The following is a 24,309-nucleotide window of genomic DNA, read 5'->3' on the forward strand; positions in this document are numbered from 1 at the left end:
TTTTTCTTTTTTGAAAAAAGGCGGCGGTCGGCCGCTGGCGACCGGTGGTGGTGGTGGCGGAGATCAACGGCAGGCAAAAAATGAATCAAACACCATTTGCATTTGGCCAAGGGACTTTAGAACCCTAATGCTCATTTGCAATGCTAAACCAAATTGAATATCCGAGCTAAAATGAGCGTGATGTGGTTGATTAAAAGGATGCGATTCACCATACTTGTCTTTAGAAATGATCTATCGAGAAAAGACTGACCCACCATTCCAACTCATCAAGCGCAACAAGGGTTTGTCCTTCGCCGAAAAGCTTTTGTCCCATAACAAATGGAGTAGGTTCCCCAAAGCATATGGGTAAATGCTAAGAAGAGGCCCATTACCACATTCCAACAATAAAAGAAACCTTTGTTGGTTTGTTAAGATCGGGAGAAACCTAGTAGAAGAAAGAAGGTGCTATCAAGGATAGCACAATTGGCTCAGGATACCACACTTGCCACAATGAACACAAGTAACTGGAGATTCGAAAACAGCTATGATACCAGACTAGTCATCATTATGTTGGGCGAGCGTGCACACATTCATGTAAGTCTCAAGAGAGTGGTGTTGATGTATAAAGAAACAACGAACCGACGGAATATTCGGCAATGAGGGCGCTGCTGATATTGCTGATATTGGGTGGAAGAGGATGTCACGATCCGATTTCTCCCATACGCACGTGGACTCAGAAGTGGGGCTTTGTGGCATAGGGATAAAGAGAGAGATACATATGGGTTGTCAAAATGGGTTCATGGGAGTGGCGTCGAGGGGTTTGTTTTAGGAATCCAGGGGCGGCAAAATGATCATCTTAGAGGATCTTTGAAATCAGGGATATTCTCATGCACATAAATTGGTCGGGAGCTGTTGTCACTTTCCTAATTGTGGCCATGGTAAAGCAAAATCAATTATATTACTGAAATGATATGTATGTCTCACTCGAAGGATTAAATGCCGAGCTAAAATGGAAGTGATATGGTTGATGAGGAGAACGCGGATCGCCATATTGTCTTTCGAAACTATTTATTGATAAAAGGCTGGCCAAGTGTTCGGGCTCATCAGTTGTCGCACAGGCTGGTCCTCTGCCCTGAAACTTTCCGCTCACGACGCTATAATTGTAAGTGCAGATTTGTTTCTTCTCGAAAAAATGCGATGCTACAAACTTGAGGTGTGTTTTCTTTCCTTTATCCTTTTGCGTCTATGTCGTGTAACTTGTTTGGGTAGTATTTTATGTTCGCGTTAAGGAGACGTGACAAGATCGAGAATTTGACCCAAAATCTTTGGTCATGTCGTATATCGATTTGGCTAACTACTGCATAGCCTTGTTTTGACACGACCCCCGACGAAACAAAGCACTTGTAGCCAGATCGCTTTTTGGTGAACTGATTTGCGGAAGGAAGGATTTCAAATGGAAAATTTCATTTGCACTCAAAGCAAAACATCCGAGAAACATGGTGCACGGAAAGTTCCAAATTGGTGAAAAGATAAGACTCGAAAGGCAACTTTGCACAAAAGCAGAGCAGAGTGAATCATGTCTGTGGGCACAACTATGTCTGCCTTGCATGACATTATATATTTTGGGTAAATGACACGAACGATCCCTAGACTTTTGCTCAATATGCAATATGATTTCTGAACTTTATATTTGTTCAATTGTTGCCTCCGAACTTCAACCCAATGTGCATCTCTGAATTTTTAATTTGTTCGATATGGTCCTTGAACTTTTGATACATGTTTCGTTTAATACTCGGACTCGTTGAGAATGGTTAATGTTGTCCCTAGACTCGAGTTATTAGAAGGACGGCATTGAATATTTTCATACAGTTTATAGAATAGATTGAACGTCCTAAAAGTTCAGGGACATTATCGAACATATTAAAAATTTCAGGATGACGTTGCATGTTGAGCTGAAGTTTAAGGGTGACATTGAACAAATTTAAAATTCAAAGATCACGTTGCATATTGGGCCAAAGTTTAGGAACCAAATATATCATTATCCTTGTTGATTGAATCACATCGGAAGTTTTTTGCTTTAGCAGCAAAATTAGAGAGCAATTAAAGCAAACACAAGGGGCACAGAACATGGCTACAGTAGCTTCTTACCCTTTGAAGAAGTCAACACTCGCCGAAGCAAAGCAAAAAGATCATCATGACTGGCCCTAACTTGGTTGGTAGAGGGTCAATACGGGACCTTTGGGAGAGAAAATGAAGGTATGGCTCGAGGGCCAGTCTCAAGCTACGCTTTATCCGGCGTGATCATGATCATGCACGCAGCTTTTAAAAAAGCAAACCTGATTGACCCTTTTCTTGAGTGTTCACTTTCCACCCAAGTTGGCCCATAAGAGGAACTCATGGACCTTATGTTCCTTCATTTTCCTAGCAGTCATTGCTAGTGACAATTCATTTCCCTTTCCTGAAGTATTTCATTCAATCCTGACCGGGAGATATACTTTGCTTCTGAGCATATCCTAGGCATTTCGGTTTGCTCAAGGCATGACAGGAATGAAGGGAAGGTTCTTGAAGAAACTGAAGTTGATTTCGACAATAAGCACTCTTAAGCGCGGCTTAGTCGCTCAGCTAAACCATGCCGGGAAACTATCTGATGAGAATGGTCGCTACCCGCCGCCGATTCACCATGGACACCAGGGGGGTGAAGTTGACAAACCTGTCGTGCAGAATCGCATTGCCGATCTCAAGAATGGCCAGGAGGAGGTCTTATCCTCCCTGGGATCGGCAGCAACGACTCCCGCGACAGATGACTTGGAGGAGGAGATCTTCTCAGATGCAGAAGGCGACATGGAATTCCCATTTCCAGCACTAGATGTCACAACCGATTACGAAACCTGTGGTCTTCGGGCTGATTCCTTAGAGGGCATAGCGAAAGCCCAGCTCGGGATAGAGGACGCTAGGGACTACAAGGAGCACTGTCACCCATCTCTCTGGGACTTTCAGGAGAAGTGCCCGCCAGGAGGAAGAGATTCGGTTGTTTTCTACACAACAAGCCTGACGGGAATACGGAGGACGTTCGAGGACTGCAATGCTGTCCGGTTCTTACTGAGGAGTTTTAAAATCAACTTTCACGAGAGGGATGTGTCGTTGCACCTGCAATTCCGGGAGGAGCTGCGGAAGATCCTTGGCCAGGGAGTGATCCCTCCGAAGCTGTTTGTAAGAGGAAGGTACATCGGAGGAGCCGACGAAGTCCTCACGCTGCATGAGCAAGGGAGCTTGAGGAAGCTTTTCGAAGGGATTCCGCTTGACCTCTCAAAGAACACATGCGTTCAATGTGCCAATGTAAGATTCGTGATATGTTTGGCTTGCCATGGAAGCTGCAGGGTGGTTAGGGACAAGGAGGACGAACCGTGGATTCGATGCCCTGAGTGCAACGAAAATGGCCTGATTAGGTGCCCCGCATGTAGCTGAGAAATCTTATGCAGATGGTCTGCAGTTGTGATCTTCCTGATGATGTATATCACCTAGAATTAACTGCTTATGTCGGATGAAATTGATGCAGTCGTATAATTTAGCGCTATTGTGTGAACTGTGTTTCGTAGGTAGTTCTGGCCAAATTCCCTGTATCCCTAGTATGCGATCAAGCCTGGAGAAAGATGATCGCCATTGAGGCATAACAAATTAGATGAACTAATCAGAGCGCCGTTCATAATGTATGCAAATATCCCTCTTTTTAGGAGAAAAAAGAGCTGTGTTTCATGTATTCATCTGCATTAAGCACCACTAGTCTTGGCATCGGTAGGATGAAGAAATCTTGCATTTCATGCTATTGACAACAGAAAAAACCAAAACTGATGTACATATTCTCTCGTGCAAATCGTGAAATCGTGAAGTTCGATTGATTTGGTAAGAAATGTGACGATTGAAGCTTGCATTCAAATCCAGTCTGCGGAAAACTATATTTTTCTCTGTTTGGCAAAAAAAGGGCGTTGAACTGATCATATCCACCACCCTACAGCTCTACCATAAAGGGTTTGGCATATACTTTTGGCCACATTCTTTCATGATGAACACATGTGGCCATCATTAAGCTCTCTTAAATTTGTTCTCTTTGGGATTAGTTAATAAGGAGAGCAAATGATAGCTTAGCTTGCCAGGAGACCAAAAGTCTCTATCCTCAGAAGAAAACACTGAACAGTATCCAATCAATCCGTATTGCATTTAGGGAAACAGCATGGACATGGAAGGTTATAATCATGGGGAGGGACGCTATTTATGGGAACTTTTAACCGGGAATCGGATCTTGAATTTGGAAAATGACAACTCAGAACCCAACCACTAGTAAATGACATCAAGGCCAAGCTGTAGCTGTTCTTTCACGATGCGGCAAGGACATAGGCACCGAGCTCTCTCGAGATCAACAGATTTACTATTTCTCTTCCGTTAAGTAGTTTCATACTATGAAATGCTGACATTAACAACATTTGCACGATAAAAGGGTGAATGTATTCCAGGAACGGGTACATTCCACAGTATGAGACCGGTCCTCTGGTATTTTAAGACAGGATCGTACGTTCTGTTCATACTAAAGCAGACAAGAAGATCTAGGGGAAAATTGTTGATACCACTCTCTCTGTTCCTTTTTTGTGATTAGATGTCTGATCTTACCATACTTAAAAAAGACAAGAACATCCTGTTTTGGCGACCTCAGTAAAAATACTTGTGTTCTTTGCATAGATATGCAACTTACACGAGGGAAAGGCACTACTATGTTCAAGCTTACATCAGCCAGCTAATAGTGGTTATGAAAGTGTCGATGTCTGAGCTGATTTTGCCTTTTTCGACTTGGGGTGTGGTCGAAGCTTTCAGACAGTCTACAGTCCATGCGCGAGGGAGAAAGCAGGCCATTAGTTCTGAACCAAAACTCCACCAAAGTGAGGGTGGGTTCTCCTTCTTCCAATCCTGTTCTCTTTCCTTTGCCAGCTTACTTCCAATGAAAGTGGTGGACCTCTCCGCTAATCATGCCACCACGTTAGGTTCTTCATTCATGGCCTCGGAACTTTTCTTATCCTTTTTCCTTTTCTTTTCAGATACTGTTCAATCTCTCTTCTGCGCCCTAATGATCGACTCAAGCTTGCGGTGGAGACGCAAAACTGTATTTTTCCATTGGAACTGCCAAGATCAACGATGTAACTGCGCATATCTGCATCTCGGAACATTATGTTTCAGAATGGCGATGAGCATATGTAAACAGCATGAAGCTACGAGCTGCTAGAAATTATTGTAGAGAAAAAGAACTTGATCATTTATTACTAAGTCATAGAAACACCAAACATGCTTGCACGCACGGGCACGTGTAGCACAGAAATCATCTTTTTATGGGCCCGGATTGATATGAGTGAACTTCATCAACCATGCTGAAGAAAATAAATAATTGAGTTGCATGTTAAGCATAATCCAAAAGTCTTTTTTATCTGTAAAAGCAGCTGCTAAATCTATGACAGAACAGAAGGTAACTGAACAGGCTTGCAAAGAACAGCACGTGGATAATATACTTCAGTTCAGATACTCCTAAATCAGAAGCTCATGAGAAGCAGGCTTGGAGGGAAGATCCTACTGGCTACTACTCGAAGAAACGGTCTCGTCTTGATGGAGTTTTCCAAATTTTAAAGTTAAGGGTCGTGCTTCCAGCTAAACTATGTGAGCATGGAGGAGTTGTTCAAAAGATTATAGTTGCCTCAGCCTCTATACAGCAACTATTGCACAGAGACCATTCTAACTTGAATAAATCAAAGGGAACACTCAGAAGATGGCATCTGAAACGGCATATCTTGAGAACGTGCATTCATGGACTTGGGAGTCGCCTCAGCGTCAAAAGGCAACCCTTTTATGGATACATTGGTTCAACGAATTTTAACTAATCATTTATTCTTTTTCAAATAAGCGAATATGTTGGGATGTAAAGTAGGCTGTGCAATTTCTTCAAAACAATGGCTACATGGGAAAGAATCTTCACATGCCCTCACGGACCAAACAGAGGGAAGAGGTCTTGATCCTTTACAGCTTGCAATGGAACATCAAATTAGGAAAGGAATATCTGCCTCTTGACCAAAATCTTGATTCCAATTGTTCTGGTGAAGGACCACCTCATTGTGAGGAGCACATCAAATTAAGAAAAAAAAAAAATGGAATGTGTACAACGATTGGACATTTTGGGAATTCTCAATGTCTTTAGGCTAAAAGGCATTATTGAAAGATGCCTCACAAGAGAACTGCTCCCAAACAATTCAGAATTTAAAAGCGGATTGTGCCGAATGAGATACTCCAAAAGACATTGATCAGTCTAAAACGGCATAGAAAACACACAAAAAGCAAGCAGATAGTTTCAGACATTGGAAATCTTCAACTTTTCATTTCTGGCCAAGAGTCAAAACAGACACATCCTCTATATACCAAGCACGAGCTCAAATTAGATCTATGTGGTTAATCACGCGACACCGTCAACAACTTAAAACATGTCAGTGATTATCCCTTCGACTATTCACAGGAAGCACCAAGGCAGGCTGGTTCTGCAGTTGCACCTTCAATAGCTTGCGGCACAGCTGCTGTGACCTCAGGGGACGATGGAGTCATGATCAGCGGTTGCGAAAACCGCGTGTAATGGAATTCGATCTGTAATCGGTGGTGAAGAGGCGTTGATGCCATTAGGCCTTTCTTTATATCTGCTTGCAACTCCCTAAGAGGAATTGCAGCCAAGAAGCTCTTGATATACTCTTTACATGACTCCTTGCCCTGACAGACAATTTCCTCTGCCTCGTTATTCTTGGTTTGCTCTTCAGGCTCGAGAACCACTGCCCCTTCCACCACAGGACCCTCTTCCTTGGGATTGACCTGGTCATTTTGCTGATTGTTCTGATCAGTGGTGGTTTTTTCCTCGGGTGCTTGCACCGTATTCAGCAGCTTGTGAATAGCTGTACTGCGGTCAAATTTCAAGATGTAGGCCTGACTGCAACCCTCATACAGCCTCTCACCAAGCGTGTCGATTATATAGTAAGCTTCCGGTTCGACCTTGAGGATGAAGAAGTGGTCGTTCCAGCTCACAATATAAAGATGAGGTTCACCATTACTAGAACTGTCTGATCCAGCATGACTAACCTCATCCCAAATGTTATCGAAGGACATAGCACCATGTAGAAAGTCAAACTTTCCTTCATCCATGCCCTCCGGATGGAAAAACCCGATAAACGACTTCTCAGGAACAACAGAAAGAGGACGGATCTTGGCTTGCAGAACTGTCTCAAGATCAAAGTGCTTGTCAGGAAATCGTTCCCTATATGCTTCATTGTCGCACAGATTCCTCCACTCTAATGATCCATCTCTGATGAGACTGTCAAACTGGGACTTAATTGGCATCAAGTCACGATTTGCTTGGAACCAATCAGCAATTACAGCAACAAGGGCGGTGCATGCACTTTCACCGGCGGCACGCTCGCTTCGCTGGTCAATCGAAGCAAAGAAGACTTGTGTTTGAAGCTTCATGAGTCCATCACGGCTTATAACCTCCTTTTTCTCCCAACTGCCAACCGCAAAATTATCCTCTCCAAATTCAGACACCGATGACCGATTTGCAGAAGAATCTTCTTCGGTCTTAGTCCACTGCAAGAAAAGTTCACAGTTAGTTCAACAAAATATATAACCTAGTTCCTTCCGTTAAAAAGGACAGCATCAAAAAAGTTCACTGAATAATCTTTTCGGTATGCCAATGAAATTTCGAAAGATAGGCGCTTGACCAGCAATTCATTAGGCAAAAATCTCAAACAAAGGAACAAAACACACCCTAAAACTTTCAAAAGCAATTTCTTACCCCCAAAGAGAGAGACTCATCTGAGCTAAGCTGGCGACGATCGTAATCAATGTCATCCCCACCTTCCTCTGCATATGCCTTCTTCAACAAGGGCTCCCCCTTTGCTTTGGGAGACCTGAAGCTCAGCTTCCTCTTCCGCCAGGACAGTATGCGTCGCTTTGAACCTTGTGGCTGTGATTGTTCAGAGACTGAAGCAAGTGGATCCTCATTATTTGAGCAACCCACATCAGATTTTCGATGACTGTAGTAGATCCAATCCTCAATTTCGCCAGAAATTCTTGCATTGGAGTAAAACGAGCCTCCTGCACAATTTGCATAGGCTAGTGTTCCATAGCTAAATGACTTTCTGATGTTGGAGTTTCCCTTGCCTTCATCCGACTCCTCTTCCTCAGAATCATCAGGGGAGTCAGAATCAAGAGGATAAGTGTACTCTCCATCCTCACTCTTGGCAGAACACTTTCCCTCGCTTCCCTCTTCATCAAGACAAGCCTTTTTGGCTCTCCTGGCAGACATGTAATCAGTAAATAACTTTACCTTCTTAAGACCCGCTTTCAGGGCAGAAAGTTCATCTTTTTCTGCTGAAACAGCTTCCCCACACTGCTGTGGTGATTGACTAGGCACCATCGATCTCTCGATCGGGTTTGCAGTTTCCTGAGAGGTTCTCAGCTCCACTAAGTTGAGAGATATCTGCATGGTCGACAGGAGAATTAGATTCATAATCGAGGAACCAAAAGAAGATAAAGCATAAATTTTCAAGAAAAGAGATAACCAAACATCGGACATCGATGCAAAGAGCCAAATGGATTACGTACAGACAGCAGCGGTGGAGAATCCGTGGAAACACCAGGGAGTGTGAGAGGAATACTCAGTTCAAATTCCTTTTGCTCCACAGCAGAAGCGAATTCTGAAAGGTTTAGCGATGCCACTCCAACGATGGGAACTTTGTTCTTCGATCCTTGGTTCGAGCCCTGCTCAGCAAACGAAGATGAAGCGTCTTACAACCATACTCAAGGGGATTCCTTTACATGTGAACACAGCTATGGCGCTGCACAAAACTCTCTCTCTCTCTCTCTCTAGGAACATGATTTTTCAGCCACGAACAGACATGAATTAAAAAAGCTGTACCATAGTTAATTAATTTTGATCAGGAAAAGGTGCAGCTAAAGCCTACAAATTCATCCAGACAAACAATTCTGATACAAAAACACAGCTTGATGGCGACAGGTAAAATCTAATCTGGGAGACAAAGATTGATCACAAAAAGTTCGCTCAACTGGGCGAATTGTGCATCCAATAAGTCAATAAATGATTAAAATCCGTCATCAATTTGTTAAGAAATCAACAGAGTGAATTAAAATTTCCTAGCTCTAATAAGAGGGAAGAAACTGTGGCCAAGAAAAAAAGACAGATTTTGCAAAACCAAATCCAGGCTTCAATTCCAGCAAATAAGCAATCCAGTAGGAATGGCAATATCATTAAATTGGAATTTCAGGCTTCAAAATCCATGGAATAAGCAATACCAACAACAACAACAACAATCTTCAAAGTCACCAGCTTTTAATTACCAAGTCCACGAAACCACCAATCAACCTAAACCTCATCAAACCAGAATTTCCACCAACATCAACATTACAGACGGATACGGCAACGATCCAGTCATCCCGACGCAGGGTCATGCGCAAAAACCCCCAAATTTCACTATGACCCAAGCGTGAGGGAGCCATTCCTCGCAAATTAGCAGCGAAATCAGCCTTAAGAAAGAAAGTCACAAGCGCTCCACAAGGAAAACGCCATAAAAAAAATTTAAAAAAATCCTACACGAAGAGAATAATCAACTCACGTTGAAGACGGTGAAGGCGATCTCCCAGGGATGGAACGCGTGCTCCTTGTAAGCCGAGAGAGTGCACACGCTCTCGAACTCCTCGTTCCAGAGGACGGCGCCGCCCTCGCCCACGCGCTCCTCCCTCGTGAAGTTCCTCTTCACGGCATTGCGGCGCATCATCATCAGGGCCAGCTTCGGCCCCTTCCACCGGACCTCCACGGCCATGCCGCCGCCCTCCGGCGCGGGATCGCAGCCCTCGAGCCGCTCCACCACCAGCCGGACCTCGTACTTCCTCGCCGCCAGGGGGGGCCAGGGCCGCCACCGCCGCATCATCTTGACCACCATCTCGGACCGAACGGCAGCCGCCGCGGAATCGGGAGAAGAGCCCCGGAATCCGACCAAACTACGAGGTGAGGCTTTCAAAGGTCTCAGGAAGAAAGAGAGACAGAGAGAGATGGGGGAGGGGGGTGGTTGTGTGAGAGATCTTCGAGGAGGAACAGGTGCGGATTTCGGTGGCTCCGAGATAAAAGGTCTAGAGAGAGAGAGAGAGAGGGAGGGATATGCCGTTATATGTTCAGGAGGAGAGGTTAGAGAGAGAAAGGACAAGTCGCGCACAGAGCGAGCGAGAAAGACAGAGAGAGAGACAGAGATGAACGTTGATGATGACGGAGAGCGGAGAAGAGGAGAGAGAGGAGAAAGGAAGGTGGTTAAGGATTTAACCAGAGGGTAGGGTCGGGTCGGGTCAAAAGCGACCACATGGAGTTTGATTTTCTTTTTTCCTTTTTTTTATTCTATGTAATTACAGGTTGGACTTTTTTTTTTTTTGTGTGGAGATTCTGGGGGATTTTTGGATTTTCGGATAATTTGGTTTACTTGTGTTTATCCCCCTGAAGAATCCACGCCCCAAACGCGGGGGGACTGGGGAGCTTCACCGGCGCAAAAATAGGAATAAAATCAAAATTTTCCATCTCCAGATTCTTATTACATTTAAAGGAAAGAAAAAATTCCCATAAAAAAATCTAAGATATTATCCACATTCTAACAAACATGGTAAAACAGCTAAAAAAAAATGGGTGACGATTTTAAAAATTTCAGGATAGGATAGAAGAAGAAATCTAAAAATTTTGCCATATCCTATCTATTGTTTAGTGAACTGCTCGGATAAGCAAAGGCAAATACACGGCTGGCATTGACTCTATTTTGCTGAAATATCATAATGCTTTGGGAAATTACTTGGCGATGGGTTTTGATAAATAAGTTATTGTTGAGCAGAGATTTGTGCCATTTGAATTCGGGAATAGCGTCGACGGAGCAAACCCCATAGAATCGAGGGTCTTGATTTGCGGTCAAATCATTTAAGAATGATGGGAATGGTCTTGCTTGTTGTCTTGTGGAGTAAGTAAGCAACAGCTGAACAATCTAATTGTTCGGCCTCTTTTCACAAGTTGAATGTGCACTAATCCGAGAGGGCTACCTTGAAAGTCGATTATCAACCTCAAGTTCTTCATAACATGTCGAGACCCTTTTCGAATGTTGGAAAGATTCGAGCGATTCAAGAATGAGAGGCATGATCCAATATCTAACCAAACAATCAATTAAAGAACGAAGTCGTGGAGGTACCCAACTTTGCTGCCGGAAATCCCAACTTGGCAAATAGTATAGAGATTTGAGTTTAGCAAGAGAGGGTCCGACAAGCGCGAACCAAAATTTACGCATGCAAATATTTTTTTGTTTTTGTCGAATGCATGTGAATATAGCAATCGTTAAAACAACTCTAAGAGATATTCGTAATTATTTCCGATGTTATTATGAAAAATTGTCTTAAATAAAGGGTTTCATTGGCTTTGGTTTTAACCTTTTTTTCGCTTGCAGTTTTTATTCTTCTAATTCAAAAATTTCGAAATTCTCACAACTTGTAAATGTCGATAAGTAAATTCGCAATCGATTAACCGGATTACCCCAGTGGCCATTCTTTTCATTTGAGAAGAGGAAAGTGGGGGATTCAAATCTCCACCTTCGAAAGAGTGGAGTGGGGATATGTGAGAATGGAGCAGGATTTCGAAACCAGCACATAGCGCGCATATTATGACTTGCATAGTAAAATAGAATAGGATAGAATCAGACAAAAAAAAAATCGCAATCAATTTGTTTTGAATAGAATCAGACAAAAAAAAAACAATTCGCAATCGATTTGTTTTGATGAAATAACGAGATTTACTTTCAGAACTGCTGCCCTTTATGGTACTCTTTGGTCCAACCGTTACAATATTTAGCAATTAAAAAACACGAAAACTCTACTTTCTATTATATCCTAATGTAAATAAAGTATTTATTCCTGCGATATAATCTTCCATAAGTCCTTCTTTTTTTTTGTGATCATATCTCTAGAGATAAAAATTACGCCAAAATCAAATATGAGATTTTAGGGACAAGTGTAAAAAAAGTCATAAACCTGTTACATTGGTACCAATTCAATCATAAACATTTTAATGGTGTCAATTTAGTCTTAAATTTTTTGCGTTTGTTCCAATTGAGTCCATTCAGTAACTTTTGGCCAGAAATTGTTAGCGTCGACCGCAGTCGTCTCACGTGACACGATCGGTGGTGATATGGACATTTTTTTTATACAATTTATATTTTTAACACATGTTTAAATTTTTCTTTTTTTCTCTTTCGTTTTTACTTTTGTTTTTTTTTTATATTGAGGATTAGCATCGGCTGACCGCTACGGGCCCTAGGCAAGGGCTGCTAACCCTCGCCTAGATCTAGAGAGGGCCGCGACGCCCTCGCTTGGGGCTGGGCGAGGCCGCAACGTCCCTTACCTAGCATCGTTGAGGGTTGTTGGCCCTAAAATAAAAGCGTGCAGAAAAGAAAAAGAAGAAAAAAATTATTAAAAATATAAAAGAGAATAACATAATTAAAAAAATATCCACGTCAACGCCAATCGAACCACGTAAGGCAACTAGTGCAAGAAATCCATATTCTTCATTCAAGACACTTCAGAAATAGATGCTTTCATCCTGGGCATTCAAATAGATGCTTTTACTCACTGATATTTTATTGAGTCCATCCGGTGAATGTTAGCAATTTTCGGTCAAAATTAGCCCGATGGAATCAATTGGCATAAATGCAAAAATTTTAAGACTAAATTGGCACCAATAAAAGGTTTAAGACTGAAGTCATCAACGAAATAAATTTATGACTTTTTTGACAATTTTCCATGAGATTTTGAAAAACATATCAAAGTATTCTACCGACCCGACTATACCCTTGAGTTGTAGAATCTTGAGTTGCACCAATGATAATTATTGCTTTAGTGAAACGAAATTTACATCTATGTACATGTAACTAAGGAACATTGTCAAACAAAAACATAAATTAAGTGACAAAAACATCGACGTTCAAGTATTTTTGTTTTTTCAATTATTGTAAATTGTGTTTTCCATTATGAAAAAAAAAATATATCGTGTTTAACAAATTCAGCAAAAACATTTTCTTTTTGTAGGCGTTAATAGATCGCTTCGAAATTCCCCTTACTTAGCCTCCGCTTGTTTCGAGAAAAATAATTTTCCTGAAAATATTTTCCGAGTCTTTTTCTTATTTCAACCACACCCCAAAATATAGTCACTTTCTTGGAAAATGACTTCCCGGGAAAATATTTCCCAGAAACCGACTCATTTTTAACGAAACAAATGGAGCCTTAGTCTTGATAAGCTGCATCACCCGGTGAACTATATATTATGTTAAGCTTATAAAGTTGAAAACGTGTTGCCTCGTCATATTTATATCGATTTATTCTACGAAAACCAGATGGATTCCATACGACTTTATGAAAAGCTGGATTAAAAAAATTCATCAAACCGTGTAAGTTTTGAATTAGTCGTATTATATCAATCTTGAGTTTCTCTCGTTGAAGCTGTGTTCTATCAAGTAATCAGCGAGTCCTTCCCACGATGAAAAATCTCGAGAGAAGATGGTGGGTTGATCAAAGTTCTGTAATTTCACTCAGAAATAATCCAGCAAAGTTTTGTAGCTGTGGCTTTGGGAGGAGGAGGACCAACGTTTTGTTCTATCAATTTTCTAGTTTTAGATTCGGATTTTTTTTTTTATCTTTCGCTTTCGGCTAGGAATATACGGGGAGATTAAGGAAACCCTAAGACCTAATCTTTTCGGGTAAAGCGGACTCTTTGACACATTAAGTAACATAGGGATCTTAAGACACCAATATTAATTGCTTGGGTTTGCTTTGGGGGATAAGACCAAGTGGAGTTCATACACAGTCCCTCGTTTTCTTTCCTTTTTTTTTTTTTTATGTCTTTTGCCCTTTTTACAAGTATAAAAAAAGGATGAGAAAAACATGGGAAGCAAAGAATTGCAAAAATATTATGAGGAGAGAAGAAGACTCTATGCTCATCATACTTTATTTCACCTTAGTTCGATAAAAAAAAAATCAATCTCGATTTCACTTTTTTCTCACAAATCTGTGAGTTTGTCTCGCTCAATCTCTAGGATTTTCTTCTAATCATAATTCATAAAAGGAAAAATAAAGGTTATATTTTACACGTATCTGTATCGAGCGGAGTGCGTGTGAATCGAGCACACCACGGTCGCAAGAGCCCTACTGAAATCAAGGGTTATAATGATCATGCTCGTGGAATCACGGGGCACCCCGAATTACAGGATCTTATTTCATGCCCATCAAACACCATATACCTCATTTTTGTGCCTTCACATGTGTGTGCTTTTGCCCTATCTCCCTGCTTTTCTTGGACCAACTAGTTGGGTCACTTCACTTGAAAGTCTAATCTTCGATGATGAAGGGAGGGGATGATGATACACAACAAGGACATAATACTCTCTTGCTCCGAAAGCATGTATTGTTGGCTCAACCTAAATTGCTGCTCATAATTTATCTTAATTTATTCAAAGGGCCTAACTTGGTCAACGTTACCAAGAGCCATTGTTGCCTCCGGTGCTTTCGCATCTGCCATGTGCACATGAAAGTTGTCATGCCCATCATCATAAACCATCATTTTGTGTCCGAGGGTGCTCCCAATTGTCAATGATGATGATAAGTCAACGTTTAAATTGGTCCAACCAATTTTTCTTTCTTTTTCTATTTTTTTTTTTTTTTTTTTTGGGTGGGTGCGGATTATCATTTTCTTGGAAAGTAAGTGATGACTTTATTGACTGATTGTGTGAACCACATGTTGCACCTTTTTTGTTTTTCCTCCTTCTCTTGCTTGGTGAGGGAAGAAGCATGTGGGATTTTGCTTGAGATGGTGGGCAGAGACAAGGTGATTTTCTTGAGACTGTGGGGGGGGTGGAGTGAATTGATGAGAAGGACATCCACAAGTCATTTAAGATCCCTTTGTCCATCTCATGGGGCACCCAAATCTCAGCTGGCTTTCCAGCTTTGGCTTCTAGAGAGGGTTGAAGTTCTTAGAGAGCCTTTTGAAATTGGGAGTGCATGGTGCATGGCCTTTGAATTCTTGTGTTGGTTTGGTTTGCACGTTTTTGGAATTGAAAGAGACATTCTCTTTAACCTAAAAATACGATACCTACGAATTCATGATAAGATCATGTCATGTCCCACGTAGAACGAGGGACCAGTCGCGGTATAATGGTTATCATCATAGGCTAGTATACTACTTCTTTTGGGGGTTGAAATTGCTTCACGTATTTTAGAGCGCATCGGAGCGAGCCTCGGAAGGACTTGGTGCTTCATTGTGCACATGCGAGACGCATCAAATGAAGAGACTTTCCGACTGCTAACATCCAGATGGGGGTTTACGGTAACCAACCTTGGATTTCTGGGTCATGAAGGGTGCGGACTGCGGAGCAGTCATGGATCAACCCGAACGTAATACAGCGGGCGCGGCACTATTGGTAATGTCTAGAGACGCTCGCTAGCATTGGTCTCCCCCTCGCGTTCTCTCTATCCGTAAAATGAAACAACGGGCCGTAAGTTTGTATAATAGAGTTTTTTTTTTTGGTTGACTAACTAGGAGATTGCTTGAGGAGTTTGTGCTGCATTCTGACCTTGGAAAAAATAATGATCGGCTGGCCACGTTGAGCTTAGATATGCAAATGTCGCGCATGGGCCATGTCAATATTATATTGTGGTTCTTCATACAATTGGAAAAATTGCAACATAATTTAAAGCGTCATGGAGACTAAACTCAAATAAATCGGACTCAGTCCTCCTGCTCATAGATATTCTTCGCTCAAAATAATACCGAGGGCCGCTTCCGCCATCCTATCGACCAAGGTTTACCTAATGCACGGAGTGGCGCCATCCTCTTATAACTCAAAACTTGTTAGATATTTTAATAGATAAATCGACTCATCGTACAAGTTGGAATTTAAAAAAAAAAAAAGGACTTCTTTTTAGATAGAAACTACTCAAAAAAGAACTTAATCGAATTGCATCAAACACGATGACTTATTAACGAAAAAATGACACCGAAAGTAGTGATCACTTTAGTGCCAAAACTTTTCGTCGGTTCACTTCGGTACCACTTTGGAGGGGGAAAACGATTACTTAAGTGCCTTTAGCGACAGAATCCAGCCAAAAATGTTACGTGACTTTTTATAATTAAGATTAAATATTACGTGGCTTTTTCAGTTAGATGTTCAATATTACGCGGCTTTTTTACATTAGAAAAGGTCCAATTGAGAATGAAAACGACGCCGTTTCTCCGACATTAGTCGAGGCCAGCTTTCGTTGTCCAGTATCTCCAGCCATTGACGAATATCTACTGCCGGCCACCTTCGAGGTCATTCACAACGTCAACACAGTTACAACCGAAAAGGACCACAAAGAGCATGGAGCAGCAGGAATTCTCTCTAGGAACGAATCAATTTCCAAAAATTTCACTATGGGAGAAAATTCTCAAAAGAGTCCTAAAATTTTTGCACTTATATCAATTCAGTCCTAAACTTTCTAATTTTGCCGATTATTGCTAAAAAAAAATTTTGCCGATTTATTCTTAAACCTTTTCACTTTTTACTGATTCAGTCTTATTGATCGAAAATTACCGACGTGGATGACAGTCATCTTACATCGCACCACCGGTGTTGATATAATAATATTTTAACATTTTATAAATATTATTTACAAATATTGTTTATTTTTTTCCTTTTTTATTTTTTTTGCTTTTGCTTTTCCTTTTTTTCCCTTTTTTTTCCTCCTTCCGGCCTCAACCTCTGCCACCCTCGCCGGACTCCAACGAGCGTCACCCTCACCCCAATCAGGCGAGGGCGACCCTCGCATGAGACGAGCGGAGGGAATAAATGGAAAATGACAAAAAGGTAAGGGGAAAAAGGAAAAACATAAAAAATAAAAATATTTGAAAAAATATTATTAAAAATTATCCACGTCGGTGTCGGCGGAGCCACGTAGGTAAATCGACGTTTATGTCAGCGATTTTCTGCTAATAGTACTAAATCGGCAAAAGGTGAAAGATTTATGACTGAATTGGCAAACTTAAAAAGCTTAGTACCCAATTGGTAAAAGTGCAAAAGGTTTAAGACTTTTTTTTTTTGGACAGTTCTCCCCGCTACTGGCATAACTCCTATTGTCCATTGGAAGCCGTTCCCTGCTCGTCTCCAAGCGTCGATTAGAATTAGAAAGCATGGCATCGGACCATCGGTTTGAGAAGTTGCGGAGAGTTTAAAAGAAATTGATAAATTATCACTTGGTCAGATTTTCAGCTTTTTCTTCTGACCAATAAAAAAAAAAAAAAAGACTTTTAGCTTCCCAAATTGGAGTTACCACTTCAGTGAGCGAGACTTAAGTGATTCGATATAAAGTTCGATCCAAAGTAAGTACTTGTACGAAAGTTATGATATTCCTAGTGTTATTTTCTCACTTATTAACTATTAAGTATAGCGGGAAAACGTAGTTAATGTTCAAATCTTACGTCATTCTTCACTACCAACGTTTGGTAAATTACGTTGAAATTAAACTCAAGAAGGTCGCACGAAGCTCTCGTCACTTTTGTCTCCACGCCTAGGCCAATTTTACTTCGATATGCCTGAATCCCAACCCCCCGATGGCAACAATGCTGCTTTTCATTTCTACGTGCTTGTATTCTTGCGTGCTGCCGAAAGAAGGAAGAGCCAAATAAAAAAAAAATCCAGTTTTCCACCCCACGAATTATATACATTTCCCTGCCGGAGTCCATTTATTTAACTACCTAATTGTAATTATTGGTTCTAATAAATTAATGTTCATACTCAGTCATTCCCTTCGTCGGGTGCAAGATGACTAGAGCCAAAAGTGACTCGTTTTCTTGTTCACTTGCGGGTGTAATTATCGATTGTATCGATCTATCGAGCAATCGGCGAAACGACCTTTGTTCTATGTCGTCCTCAAGCTAACAACATTGTTAATGGAAACCGCGTTACTCCATTCATGGGCAAAGCATTGCGAGTGCCGGATGCCGTGGCATGGAGACGCGGTAATACAGAGAGACGAGTTTTTAGATTGTAAAGAGTCGAGACTCGACTCCCAACACTCCCGTTCTATTTGGATTTTGCTCGGTGCCGAGGAAAGGGGCGACCGCCCCACACACTACCTCCTATTGATTTGGTACAAATTTAGTCTTCAATTTTTCAATTGAACCAATTTACTCATAAGCCTTTTGACGATTTATCAACCTAGTTCATTCAGCTAATTTTGATGGAAAATTGCTAACATATATGTTGGTTATTCTACATGGCATGATTAGTGCTAACATGGACAAACGTCATAATTTTTACTTTTATTTTGAATTTGCAGATATATTTTCCGAACTTTTTAGCATTTTTTTTCTTTTCTTATTTTTTTTGTACAACTATGGCCAAGGAATTTGCTGGTCAACACTCGCCTATTCTGGGCGGGAAGTGTCGTGGCCCCGACCGTCCGATAGGCGAGGGTATCGACCCTGGCTGGATATGTGCGAGGGCTCAAAACCCCAGCCTATGGCCCGCGATGGTCGTCGTCGGCCAGAGCTGTAAAAAACAGACAAAGAAAATCAAACAAAAGAAGAAAAATAAAAAGATAAAGGAAAAAAAGTAATAGAAATTCAATTTTTTTTTAAAAAAATGGTCCACATGAACGCCAATTATACCATATAGGACGGTCGACGTCCATGTCAACAATTTCGATCAAAATTAGGGACCCGCAAGAATTGGGATTACCACACACACACTCTTGTGGTTGAGGGTGTGCTGCGTTCTTCTTTAGCTCTTTTCTCTCTTGCTTTTTTAGCAGCAAAAATGGGGGTGGAGCTTCGCTTGACTCTAGTAGCCCTCGAGATGATAATTAGTCATGGTACTAGTAGCACCACCGTCGCAAGACCACATCACAAAAGGACGAGGACCGTCTAGTCTAGCTCTAGCGAGCCAGAAATCTAAAGAGGAGGAAATGGACCATTTCACATGACATTAACACTTCAATTGAAACATGAAAGTGGACAAACGGGTCACATCCGCCTGGATTGATAGCAACATTAGAGAGAGAGGAACTCTTGACCACACATAGGAGAGAAAGTGGTGGGCGGGGCCTACCTTGGGAAAAAGATCAGCAGTGACAATCACACGTTAGAAAAATTGGCCCAAAAAAAGGATGTTTTCCCACTTTTCCTCCCCAACCCACACACAAACCCCACAACAGACCAATAGGGCCGCGCCACGTGTGCGGAGATGATGGATCCCTGTTGGAGGAGAAAGAGATTGCCTCGGGAGGCCGGTGTTAGATAAATAGGTTTGGATCATAAAAGTTCATTTCCAAAGCGCTAATAAAAGAGGCACATACTCACGCGTTTAAAAAACAAAGGGAGAAAATAGATTTGAATTGGTTTAGAGATATATCTTATATGATTATATGAGGATAATCTCCGATACCTAAACTCAAATTCCAAACGAGATAATGAGAGGATCAGTAGGCAATCATTCGGACTACTAATTAGGATTGTGCCAATCGCATCGCATTTAAAAAAAAAATAAAGAAGCAAGTGAGACATATTTGAACATCTAATTAAATGCTTTATCGCGTAAATTTGAAAAACGAATACACGTATGTGTGTGTGTGTGTGTATATATATTCGTCTTTGCTTCAATGATAAATCGACATCGAAATATACGCATTGATGAGGCAATTTTCAATGTTCGCCCGATTAAATAACGTTAAGGTCGGTTTTCGGGTGTGCAAAAGGAATTGCGTAGTGCGTCTGCTGTATGGTTGGATTTTATTCGGTGACTAATTATGTGACAATCTCCTACCTAATCTTAAAAAATTATATTGAACTTTCGAGGAAAACCGACGGACTTCTCAGCATGCCGCACGTAATGCCCTGCTATTTTATAAAGCAAAAGCGGCCACTAGGGAACTTCAGGGTCAGTGCTTGATTTCCTTTACGACCTTTGGACCGATTTTGATATGCGACGGCGTCGTCACGAGACAAAAAGGCATGTATCCGCCTGTCACCGGATATTCTCAAACTGGGTGTAGCTACCATCTCTTTCCCACTAATCTTATTGACCATTTCTCTTTGCTTTTGTCCGTACGTGCTTGGGGAGATTTCGGGATGTCAATATCATGTTGAAGATTGATGAAGTCAGATATGATTTGGGCTGCTATTCAACCTTTGTTGCGCTAATTCCTTGTTTACCTAGCTTTTGGCCGAGGGCGTGCAAAAGAATAGGAGCTGTCCGAACAGGCCGGTTCTAGGTGATTTCCATGAGCAACAGTCCGATTTCCGATTCCAATTTTTTTGAACTGGTGACGGGGGAGTACGATTGCTAGTTCTAGGTGATAACCGCCCAACCAGACCATCCGGACCAAACTGTGTGATACACAATGTAGATTATGGATGCATTTAAAGTGAACCTTGTATACTTTGTGGCAAAATCTCGTAATACTTTTTTGTCAATCATATGGAATGTCCCAGAGAATATCAAAGTCAATTCGGTTTCGTTCAACCTTGGCTCATACTCTTCATCATTGCTTGTTATCTAAGTTCGTTTGCTTGTGCTTTTCATTGTTGCTTTTCATGAATGAAACCGAATATTTTTCTTTATCGATTGTTGAGTTCGTTGTCTTCTTTTCATTGTCGACTGTTGAGTTCGTTTTGAGTGTTGCTTGATATATGTTTGCTGAAGGGAACACATCCTAATACATACGTAGCGGATTTTACGGAAATAACATGCCTAAAATCAATCTTAAATCACTGATTGTAGAAATACATCACACAATAGAACATCCTTTTAGTTTCCACATATTAAATGTTCCCCGTTGCAATCCCTCTAGAGATTGTTTGTCTCGACATCATGTTTGGAAAAAGTGAAGGGAGAATCGGTGTCGTGTTCGTCACTATTCTTTCTCTGTTTTATTCTCTGTTTTGTGAATGTAATAAGTGACCGTTAACTGAAAGAACGTCTCTCGTTCTTTATATCACATTTCAAAGTGATAATTGCTAAAGACAATCAATCATAGGGACACTGGCCTGTGATAACCTATATGAGCAGACCATCTTCCCATAAATCCCAACACTTGCTCGTACTTCTCATTAGTGCTTGTCTTTTGTTTGGTCGATTGGGAGTTCCTATTTTGGTTTAAGGTCAGTCATCATTGCTGCTTTGTTGCTCCTCGATTTATATTGTCGATCATATTGAGCATATTTTGGAAACACAAGACAAAGCTGAGGTGGATTGTTCAGGGTATGGAAGATGAGCGATTTAGCCGACCCTTTCGGCATAAAGCGCTTCTAAAGACTAACCGCTACGAAGAAGAACGGTTCTCAGGTGAGTCAATAGAATCAATGAGCATTTTCCAGTTCCCATTTGGTGGAACCGGCCCTTAGTGGCAGGTCGCAATTCTAACGTAGGGTCCTACCCCGAAACCGATCACCCCTAGTTTGTCATTCTAAACGTGGGTGTATCTATCGACTTGAGATGGCTATTCAACCTTGATTGTGAAAGTTACTGCCGTGGACATCGGACATCCTACTTAGTATGGTCAATACTAACATGAACATTTTAACATTTTCAACAATTCTTCATATATATTTTTTTCTTTCTTTTTATTTTTGCCCACAACATTAGGTGAGAGCCAGCAAGCCTAGGGCCTTTGTGGCCCCACACCCAGGTGGCCCTTCCCAAGGGAAATAAAAGAAAGATAAAAACAAAAACAAAAACAAAAATAAAAATAAAAATAAAAATAAAAATAAAAAATTAAATAATTTAAAATATTATTTGAAATAATATTAAAAATATCCTTGCCAATTTTGACCATGCCACGTAGGATGCTCAACGTATTTGTCAGTAATTTTTCCTGTCAAAATTAGCCGAATGGACTAAATTAATACCAATATAAAATTATTTTGGACTAAATAGGTCTAATTTAATGTTTAAAATTGAATTAGCAGCAATGCAATAGGTATAAAACCTTTTTGGAACTTTCCCCCCCTCATTTTCCACGTTAAGAAACAATCTTCGAAATGATCACGTGTTGTCTGAAACTTATTACAGCAACACGCTTGATAATCATCAAGAGAAAGTAAACGGCCATGCGTCCACGTTCCAATCTCCTCGTTGCGGTGGTGTTGCGCCGGTCGTCGCTCTTCGTTGTTATCCACGACAAACGCTGTTTTTTCGCAGGATGATTGCTCGCTTATATGTTAAGTAGCGTGGATTTGATGGAGAAGAAAACAGCTAGCCACGGCAGAATAATCCGTTCAAGCCTTGCGGCTTGCATGATTCGACACGAGTGGAATAGTCTCGTATGTGAGTTGAGTACGTATAAGGAACTTGTTCAAGGCACGTATGTATGCGTGTCAAGGTGACGTCATTCTTTCGTTTTGTTGCATTCGCTGCGAAGATAAGGACCTGTATTGACCATTTGCGTTGTGCAATACCATTTACACTTCCGTTGTCATTGGACCAATCGTATTACCCAAAAGCTTAAATTAGCTCTCTCCTTAGGGAACAAGTCGATAATGTGTTCGTAACATCCGATGAGACGGTCACAATAGTTTGAATTATCGAAATAATAATATGAAATGATCTAATTATCAAGCAACGTTCTTATTCAACAATAACGGAGATATAAAATTGCCTCTCCACGCATAACCTAGACGCTTTCGATCATCTCGAAACAACCTAGTGTTTTAAAAATGTTCATCCTGACCCTCCTCATTATCAACGGTTTTGTTCCAAAGCATTAGCCTTTGGCCCGCATCTTCGAGAAAACCGATAACTCCACCGTCCGTCGAGCAATGAATCTCTCTCGATTCATCGGATTCCATCGGAGTAATGCCTTGTATAAGCTCGACACCGATCGGGGTTCAGCTAGTCCGGTTATAGCAGGCGGTGAAGGGTGAATTAGAATCTATAGCGGCCTGGGGGATCAAAGGGTTTCTCGTTTCATCCGGGCAAATCTTCGAGTGTGGTAAGTCGAATCATGAGGAAATTACACAAATTTTCCTGACGGATACAACTTATTCTCGAATTGCAGGACACTCGTGGAACATCTTACCTGATGGAAGAAGATGAAGGGACATCCACCTTGAAGCGAAACGATGCATAGATGCCATCGCAATGCACATTTTGGAAGTGCTTCTTTGATAGGGGAACTAGAGTTACAGTTCTCTCTCGAGCCCAATCGAGCCTTTTCCAAAAGGCCCAATTGCCACCTTTTTTTGGATCAATACGAGGCCGTTGAGCTACGTTGACAAGAACAATCGTTTCATGTAAGGAGTTGCTAATTTAAGGCGTATAAACATTGATAGATCAATTGGAAGTACACGGTGATAAGTAACCCAAATGAGAGTCGGTAGTCCAAAATCAACTTGTTAATTTTATTTCGGCGATGGTTATAATTACATTCCGATTGAAGATGGTAATTTCTTACAAGAGTCGATAAATTTCGAAGGTAAGTCAAGCCAATACAACTTGGTAAAATTCTTTTCTTGGCTTAAAAATGACAGACAGTAGTTTGTAACACGGATTGCTGATTTGCAAATCCTTTCGAAAGAGTTGGAAATTTCATTAAAGTACTAGTAAATCGCCGGTGAGTGAATTATGTGAAAAAGGGTTATCCGTCCTTTTTTTTTTTTTGCCATAAACTTTTTTAATACTTATCAACCCCTATTGAAATATTCACAAGCATTGGACCCCACAAAAGAAAAAAAAGAGAAATATTTACAAGCAAAAAATTTCTATTTATTTTTTTTTGCACGTGACAATGAAATTCCGTCTATATGGCCTCTGTTGTCCTTTTCATTTTGGGCGAAAGTTTGGAGATGGCGATGGGTGATAGGAATGAATGACGCTCTGCGGCGGAGATGTGAGAACTCAGGAAAAAAATCCGTAAGGCTTTCATAGCAAAAGGACAAGATTGAAGAGCAGCCACGGAACAAAGAAATCGCGATGCGATGTTGACTGAGGCGGCAAGCTGATCCATACAAGCCAATTGTCATTGATCCCAACATGCGGCTTTGGCGTCTTATGACATTATAACAAGTAATCTTAAGTTGTTGGTTTTTCCTAGACTCCATTTATTATATTCTGCAAAAAAAAAAAAAAAGAGATTTTGACAATATTTTTTTTTAGAAACGATCACTCGTATCGCGTAAAATGATTTATTGAAAAAATTTCTCACCAT

At 41.0% G+C, this 24,309-nt stretch overlaps 2 protein-coding genes across 3 annotated transcripts; one reads left to right on the forward strand and one right to left on the reverse strand.

The window, feature by feature from the left end:
• Nucleotides 1–2,517: 2,517 nt before the first annotated feature.
• Nucleotides 2,518–3,444, forward strand: LOC125312700. Its single transcript, XM_048271810.1, has one exon. It carries the CDS (start codon nucleotides 2,518–2,520, stop codon nucleotides 3,442–3,444), a length of 927 nt encoding a protein of 308 aa, XP_048127767.1.
• Nucleotides 3,445–6,363: 2,919 nt separating this feature from the next.
• LOC115725793 lies at nucleotides 6,364–10,287 on the reverse strand. Of its 2 annotated transcripts, XM_030655401.2 has the most exons (5): nucleotides 10,127–10,287; nucleotides 9,678–10,096; nucleotides 8,650–8,805; nucleotides 7,838–8,524; nucleotides 6,364–7,629 (listed from the first exon to the last, which is right to left on the reverse strand). In XM_030655401.2, the coding sequence occupies exons 2-5, from the start codon at nucleotides 10,002–10,004 to the stop codon at nucleotides 6,511–6,513; spliced, it is 2,289 nt and encodes a 762-aa protein (XP_030511261.1). In that variant the 5' UTR covers nucleotides 10,005–10,096; nucleotides 10,127–10,287; the 3' UTR covers nucleotides 6,364–6,510. The 2 variants fall into 2 exon arrangements, with proteins under 2 accessions (XP_030511261.1, XP_030511260.1); XM_030655400.2 differs by having other exon boundaries at nucleotides 9,678–10,287.
• Nucleotides 10,288–24,309: the final 14,022 nt, after the last annotated feature.

Source organism: Rhodamnia argentea, chromosome 10, assembly GCF_020921035.1.
Source record: "Rhodamnia argentea isolate NSW1041297 chromosome 10, ASM2092103v1, whole genome shotgun sequence".
Classification (NCBI taxonomy): Eukaryota; Viridiplantae; Streptophyta; class Magnoliopsida; order Myrtales; family Myrtaceae; genus Rhodamnia; species Rhodamnia argentea.